Here is an 8,499-nt window from a genome sequence, read left to right as displayed (position 1 = left end):
CACCTGAGCAGTGCCACAGACTGATCGACTCCATGCCACGCCACACTGCTGCAGTAATCCAGGCCAAAGGAGCCCCAACTAAATATTGAGTGCTGTACATGCTCACACTTTTCATGTTCATACCTTTCAGTTGGCCAACATTTCTAAAAATCCTTTTTTTGCATTGGTCTTAATTGATATTCTAATTTTCTGAGATACTGAATTTGGGACTTTCATTAGTTGTCAGTTATAATCATCAAAATTAAAAGAAATAAACATTTGAAATACATCAGTCTGTGTGTAATGAATGAATCTAATATACAAGTTTCACTTTTTGAATGGAATTACTGAAATAAATCAACTTTGTCATGATATTCTAATTTTATGACCGGCACCTGTATACACACACACTACACACTTATATATGTATATATCTGTGTGTGTATATATTTGTGTGTGTTTATATTTATATATATATATATATGTGTGTGTGTGTATATGTTTAAATAAATAAGTACATAAATAGGTAGATAAGTAAGTAAATAGATACATACGTACATACAGAAATAAATATATACGCACACACGCACACACTAAATAAAGCATTAAAAAGAAACAACAGCTCTTCCTTGGCTGTCCCAGTCCCAGTGAGGCATTATGCAGACATATTGCTGTTGGTATAAAGGACCCTCATAGCGTTTCTTAACACACTTCTGCTGAATATTTTGTTAGCTGAAAGTCTTCAGTGTTGGTGTGTCACAGGGAGGATAAGCTGCATTGTTCATAATAATGATGTGTGTGCAAAAACAAAGATCTAAAAAATCCCCCAATAATGTGTGTGTAGGATGTCCAATACAGTGCTGAAATTAAAGTAAATATTTTTTAGAATGAGATTTTGTAATACGTTCCAGTTATATTTGACTCCTCATAGCCCTAGTGTATACGTAACTGTGATGTCTTCACAGGACCAATAACTTGCCATTTTGTTGTATTCCTCTCCCATTTGTATTTCTTCTCTTTTTGTTTTTATTATTTTTATTTTTTTTTTGCCAAGGTGTTTGTGGCCAACCCAAACAAAACTCAGCCAATCGTCGACATCCTCTTAAAGAATCAGAGCAAACTCATCGAGTTCCTCAGCAACTTCCAGAAGGACCGGACAGACGATGAGCAGTTCAACGACGAGAAGACCTACCTGATCAAACAGATCCGGGACCTGAAAAAGCCAGCTTCCTAGAGTTGACGTTTTCGAGATTCCATTTTTATGATTAAATTGCTTTTCTTTTTTAAGCCTTCTTTTACTTCACTCTAGTATTTCTCTGTTCATCCTCCTTGTTTAAAGCAACATTCAAATAAAAAGCTTTTATTTCTGTAATTTTCCCCATAAGCACCAAAGGTCACACTTACTAACCACAAGGGAACATGTCCGACTTGCGTCTAAACAAGCAACTAATGAAAGCTTAACGAGTCACCGAGGACTTGAGTTGTGTGCATCGTGCGAATCTCCATTACCATCGTGATGAGGGAATACAAAAAGAGCCAGCAAACACTTCAGTAAGCAGGAGAACTTCCTGGCGCCTTTCTTCCTCCGGAAAGCCATCTTGAATGTACAGACCTCGGCAGCGGCGCACAGATGGAGAGCGGGCATACGGACAGTCGATAGTCGTGGGACACGCCGATCTGAGTTCCTCCTCCTCCTTTGTGTTAGATCCTCTTTCACAAGACACACTTTAAGGTTCCTGGCTGGTGACTGTGCTGCAGGACGTCGTTTTGGGGTCACATCGAGTTCTGTTGCAGATCAGGTGATCGAGTAACTTTTGGCTTTTATTTACGCTGAATCTGTATGAATATTTTTGTATTTGCTTTTTGCCTTTACTTGTCTGAACGCAGATATGATGTTTGTTGGAGAGTGGAGTGAATGAACGAACGAGTGAACCGCAGCTTACGCTCTGTAGAGGAAAACAAATTTTGAGATTTTTATTTTGTGATTGCTATTTAAGTATATATTTGATCTGTAATATGGTGATTATTGTTGTTGTAGTTTTTTTTTTCCTTCTACTTTTGTTCTCTTTTTTTGGTTCTTGAATTCAGGCAGCTAACAAGTTCTCTCTTCATGAAGCACTGTTTGCTGCTGCCGTCACAGGAACCCTTATTGTGCCTTTGCTGCACAGGCAGAACCCTTTTAGAGGAGCTGGTGGATGCCAGTCACCTCCCGATGGCAAACCTACAAAATGAGAGTGGCAAGTGTACCCAAGCCATCGCCAGTTAGAGTCCGTTCTAGAAGATTGTGCATTTAAAATTAAATAAAATAAAACTTCACATTCCAGGCCTATACATTTATTCAGGTGGTCTGAAATAATCAGGTGGGGTGAGGGGAGGAAAGCAGTAGTGAGTATGAGACTTAAAATTTGGACTTCCTCCAAGATAAAATAGCGCAGCATAGAAGAGGCAAAATCCACAAAGCGTTGCAATCCAAAAAGGAGTCTTATTCGGATGAGGAGTAGAGCACGTAAAAATAAAATTTAAAAAAGGCAAGCAAAAAGAACAAACACATGCCAATGAGTATCTGTGCTAATGTGTTTCTTATTTTTCCGCTGTGGAACTTGGTTTGAAGGCTGCATAATGTCACATAAAACTTTGTATCATCACATCACAAATAGTGCTGAATAAAACCGAATGTCAACCCTGTCGCTTTGGTGGTCATCATTTCTCCTTATGGTCTCATTGTCTACCCACCTCGTATACTCCGGGGGTGCCGGCACACGGCTGAAATGTGTTTGCTGTCCTAGTCTTGAAGATGAGCACGGTGCTTTTTATTCCCAGTGTGTAGCAAACCTCTGTTTCTGTCATCGACAACGTCTTGAGAGTGGAAGGAGTGTAAATGGCGTGTAGTCCGTCTCGCTTGAACAATGAACGAGTGGCTAGTGACCCAGAGGACAAATTTGGGAAGCAGCAACTTTTTGTGTAGCCAGCCACTGTTAGAGCAACTGCCACTTAGAGATTGGGCACTACAGCCACACCAAGTGCTGTGCCGCCAACATCTCATCATTCGTCACGGTCTTACTAGATCAATGGTTGCTCCAAAAGTTAAGGTCTTAGTGGGAGTCCGGACCAGAGGGGTCTACAGTTCTGTTTTGCAGTTCCCATTCATTCATTTCATTGCCTGTTTGCTTTGTCAGTTGATGCCTGGCAGAATGACATGATTCAGATCTCTGAATGCCCAATTTAACGCTTGGCCCTTTGACCTCATGGTTGTGCTGGCTACTTTCCATTTTGGAGAAATACGAATGCGCCTTGGGGCACACAGACGGAGTGTTAAAGCATAATAGGCCACTGTGGCTATGTCTACACTGCAAATGAAAGTGTTTGATTTTTAGTTCATACACACTACCAGTCAAAAGTTTTAGAACACCTCAGTTTTTATGGAAATGCACACAGTTTAATGTCTCAATGTTTCATGCAATCAGTGCATAGAACAAATAAACAATGTCAAATGAAAAAATAAGTCAAGGAATTATTTAATGAACAAAATTGTATTTGAATTTTTGATTCATCAAAGTAGCCCCCTTTTGCTGATATAACAGCCAGACAGTGTGGTAACCCTTTTAGTTCAGAATGCCAGTCAACAACTCTGCCTCCAGCAAAAGAACCCCACACCTTCACACTTCCTCCTCCATGTTTGACAGTTGGTGTCACACACTGAAGAACCACCATCGTCACCAACCCGATGGCATAGACACACTCTGCACAATAACTGAATATTTCAGATTTGAATTCATCAGCCCATAAGACTTCCCCTCCAGTCTGCAGTCATCCACAGCTGCTATTTCAAGGCCCGATTTTGTCCTTTAAGGAATGGCTTTCTTCCTGCCACTCGCCCTGTCAAACCAGCAGCTCAAAGTCTCCTCTTCACTTGCTTTTGTCGACCTGTGGTGTGAGGCGCCTCTGATCCTGCAACCTGGGGACCCTCAGAAACTTGTCTTCTGATTGGCTGGTGACTTTTGCTTTGCCAGATCTCTTCACTATCTTCCAGCTTCCAATTGCCTTTGGATTGTGGAGGACACCACTGGACTCACTGTTGTGATGTCAGATTTTGCATATAACTTTTAAATAAATATTGTGTATATTTTTATTTGTATTTTAGGCAAAGCAATGTAATTTAGTGTTACATTATAGTGAGAACCCCCTTTTACGACTGAGTCTCTTTGAATTTTACGACAGAGTTGGGGGAGGGGGGGGAGTGCCTGAATCAAGTTTAGCTAATGTTTCTCTGAAGTCTCTCCCTTCAACCCCCGCAAGAAAGCCAGGCTGCCTAACTGCCAAGCTTTACATTAACAAATGGTTTGGGGGATGGCAGGTGTTAAGATGTTCTGTCCCCCCATTGGTCTGAAGTATGGCTGTTTGGAATTGGCTTGTGTCAGAAGCCTTTAAGTACCACGACGTCCTATTGGCTCTAGGGGTTGGACAGAACATCTATAGTATAAATTTACTTGCTTAACCTCACACTCTCTCTCTCACTAACATCTGATGAAGGAGCATCTCTCTCTATTACCAAACTGATGAACTGAAAGGACAACACAATGGAGAGCACAGCTCGGCAGCCATATTGAGACAGGCATGTGGCCTGCTATGAAGAAAGCTGACCACAAATGAACTAGAGACGAGTCTGTGTGCCGCCCGAAACTACACATCGCCATTTAATCAGGTTGTATGGTTGCCAATATTCAAATGTACTTTGCATATTGTTATTATTTATGAATATTATCAATAATACATTGTTTAAATTGTAACTTAACTCCTGCTTGTCTTTTACTACACCTAATTGCCTGAGGTTATAGATGTAGGAGGGAAGGTGGGGATAAGTTTTAAAGTACAATACCTTATAAACAGTGGGATTTGAGGTGTTCTGACAAAGGCTACATATTAGTAATACAAAAGGGGAACGTCGAGCAAAATATCACTCTACCAAGAAAAACACTCACTGACACTGATTTTTTTTTTTTTTTTCAATTTCTTTAAATGAAAGGCCTACACTTCTAAGGGTCATAATGCTCTTGTCTCATTTCATTTGCTGATTGCCATTTTCTTGCTATTATCATTTTAATATTGTCCAAGTAGCACTTCAGAAGGTGTAGTTCCACAGTCTGTTCTTTAAGAAACACAGAGGGTTTTTAAGTAATCAGCAGAGGTTGGGACACCAGTGGAAATTGTATGCAAGGCTTCATTTGTATAATTTCTGGTATTTTAAAACTCACGCTATTGGTCCAAGAGATTATGATATGTTAACGTCCACCACAGAGTAACCACGGTGCACATGGCCTTTTTTTTTTTTCAATGTATTGTGCCTACGTGATCACACAGTAATGCCCGAACTATTCCAAAGAAATGTTTGCACTGTTTTGTGTTTTTTGCATCTCACACCCTTCTTCTTCTTCCGTCTGTTCCTGTTAGGTGTTTGCCACAGCAGATAATCTTCTTCCATATCTTCCTGTCCTTGTCATATTGCCCTGTTACACCCATCACCTGCATGTCCTCTCTCACCACATCCATAAACCTTCTCTTAGGAAGAATCTGATCCAAGAAAAGAAAAGCTGAGCCCACTTCACCAGTTTTGGTTTCATTGCACTGGCCGCAAATGTCCTCTAGGATCGATTTTAAAATAATGTTGGGTGTACATAAGGCTGTTGATAATCTCATTCCTGCTCACGTTCTGGAGTGTCTCTCATGCTGCGTTCGATTCTCAAACACTGGCCTGCTCAACGTACTGAGAAGCAGGCAGAAAAGAACCAGTAAAGTGGCTTTCAGCACTTCTTCTTTCGGCTGCTCCCGTTAGGGGTTGCCACAGCGGATCATCTTCTTCCATATCTTTCTGTCCTCTGCATCTTGTTCTGTTACACTCATCACCTGCATGTCCCCTCTCACCACATCCTTAAACCTTCTCTTAGGCCTGTCAGCTCTATCCTTAGCACCCTTCTCCCAATATACCCAGCATCTCTGCTCTGCACATGTCCAAACCAACGCAATCTCACCTCTCTGACTTTGTCTCCAAACCGTCCAACCTGAGCTGACCTTGTAATGTCCTCATTTCTAATCCTATCCATCCTTGTCAAACCCAATGCAAATCTTAGCATCTTTAACTCTGCCACCTCCAGCTCTGTCTCCTACTTTCTAGTCAGTGCCACCATCTTCAGCCCATATAACATAGCTGGTCTCAACTACCGTCCTGTAGACCTTCTCTTTCACTCTTGCTGATACCCGTCTGTCACAAATCACTCCCGACACTCTTCTTCACCCACTCCACCCTGCCTGCACTCTCTTTTTCACCTCTCTTCCACAATCCCCATTTCTCTGTACTGTTGATCCCAAGTATTTAAACTCATCCACCTTCACCATCTCTACTCCCTCATCCTCACCATTCCACTGACCTCCCTCTCATTCATGCACATGTATTCTGTCTTGTTCCTACTGACCTTCATTCCTCTCCTCTCTAGAGCATATCTCCATTTCTCCAGGGTCTCCTCAACCTGCTCCCTACTATCGCTACAGATCACAATGTCATCAGTAAACATCATAGTCCATGGAGACTCCTGTCTAATCTCGTCTGTCAACCTGTCCATCACCATTGCAAATAAGAAAGAGCTCAGAGCTGATCCCTGATGTAATTCCACCTCCACCTTGAATGCATCTGCTTCCTAGGCCTACAGCAGCCCAATTTCCACCAGCGCCCTGCTGGCTAACAGTACTGGTGGCAGTCATTGTCAACCCGGGGCTCGACCGGTCCGGTATGGAAATTTGTATTGTTGTCCGCATACTGACTTGGCAAAATTTTACGCTGGATGCCCTTCCTGACATAACCCTCCCCATTTATCTGTGCTTGGGACTGGCATGAAGAAACGCTGGTTTGTGCATGCCCTGTGGCTGGGTGGCATCTCACACCCTCATACACCTTTATTGTAAAATCATCCCTTATCTATGATGGAGCGTTCAATCAGAAGAAAATATGAAGCTGGTTTTAAATTAAATGTCGTTGAAGTGGTGTGAGAAACTTGTAACAGCGCTGCTGCAACAAAATTCAATGTGTCTGGGAGACTGGTGCGAGATTAGAGGAAGCAAGAAGATGTAAATAAAATGTACATGTCACATTTTTGAACAGGTGTATAAGTCGGGGTCTGATTTTATGATCGATTTTTTGGGTTTCAAGACCCGACTTATAAGCGAGTATGTACGGTAGTTGTTCCCTGAAGAAGGCCCATTTGTAATATTTGGAAATGTCCTTTTTTTGTTTTTTGCTAACCTCAACTATAAATTTAAACCTCTTACCCTTTCACCATTTTCGGCGAGTCATTGCCTTTCAAATAATTACATTTGAAGAAAAACTGGAAAAGGTGAGGTGTTCCAAAACGTTTGACAGGTAGTGTACAAATCTTGTAGTTTGTTCGGATTCATTTTGCTGGTTATCCAAGAACAATTTGAGTGTGTACAGATCGTGAATGTGTCCTGAATGTACAAATGAATGAATCGGACTGACGCGACCTAATTGACCACCAACAGCATTGCTGGCTGCTGTGTTTCTTCAGAATGGTTTCAGTGCAGGATGTTATGTGCTGAGGAGGACTAGAAATAGAAGAAGAGAAAAGCCGTCACTGTTGCTACGAGTGCTGTCCGCAAGGAAAAATCCAAGCGTGTATCACTTCTATCAGAAAATGCGTAGCGGTTGGACCGTAACGGTCACTTGTTGTATGTATTTCCATTTCAGGCCCTGGGTGAACACATTGTGAGCTTATTAAGTTAAACACCGGCCCCGTCCGTGATGATTTTCTTCAAATTTCTCCCGATGCACAAGTCAAAAAAGGCTGAAACTTGCTGGTCTAAAACACCTGCACTCTTGGGACTGCGTTGTTTAAATTGTACTCATTAGCTGTCATCTTTTACAGACACAGTCGGACCCTACTTGCTTGCCGTTGTCACCGACCGACTGCATGACTACTGATCACCTGCTGCCACCACTTGCTAAGGTTAGAAAAATCAAGTCTGCCAATGAAAGCTGCAGTGTGATGGGTAATGAACAGCGAGCGGCTAAGTTAGCTATTGTTCTCATTGTCCTCGGTGGTCTCCTTTCTGTAACGGACTTCTTCATAGTCTTGTGTAGCAGCAGAGATGCCAAGAGCACCTCACAGAAAGAGAAACGGAATACGAGTCCTGGGAGGTGACTGTTGTCCATTAATTCCATATTATTTATTATTATTTTAACTAAACCTTTTTTTCTGACATTTTGTGTTTCTTCGGGGTTTTGAAATATGGAAAATTCCATTGTGATGTCAGTTTTTTTTTTTTTTAATTATTTAACTGTTATTGACAGTTGTTGAAATGATTTTCGTCCATTTCTGACGCCATCTTGTTTTGTATGCACGTGCCACTGATTTAGGAGTTCCACATCCCGGGACGCAGTGCCCAGTTGCTGGAGGACACGACCTCGGAGTTCACAATTTTTGTGTCATCGGTGTGAGTTCACAGGTCGTGATT

At 41.7% G+C, this 8,499-nt stretch overlaps 1 protein-coding gene and 1 pseudogene across 1 annotated transcript in view; one reads left to right on the top strand and one right to left on the bottom strand.

Moving 5' to 3' along the window:
- The window catches only part of LOC120524116 (calcium-binding protein 39-like), a gene marked incomplete at its 5' end in the record, with an annotated part of 17,845 nt that extends 15,179 nt beyond the window's left edge, over positions 1 to 2,666 (top strand). The window contains one exon of the mRNA XM_039745993.1: positions 1,034 to 2,666. Coding sequence (XP_039601927.1) covers positions 1,034 to 1,213 — 180 coding nt within the window. The remainder of the gene's footprint in view (positions 1 to 1,033) is intronic.
- LOC120524051 overlaps positions 1 to 8,499 on the bottom strand; it is a 658,450-nt pseudogene that overhangs the window by 43,494 nt on the left and 606,457 nt on the right.

Source organism: Polypterus senegalus, chromosome 2 (genome assembly GCF_016835505.1).
Source record: "Polypterus senegalus isolate Bchr_013 chromosome 2, ASM1683550v1, whole genome shotgun sequence".
Taxonomy (NCBI): Eukaryota; Metazoa; Chordata; class Cladistia; order Polypteriformes; family Polypteridae; genus Polypterus; species Polypterus senegalus.
The sequence above is the reverse complement of the archived record's forward strand: the minus strand, read 5'-3'. Positions and strand labels throughout refer to the sequence as shown.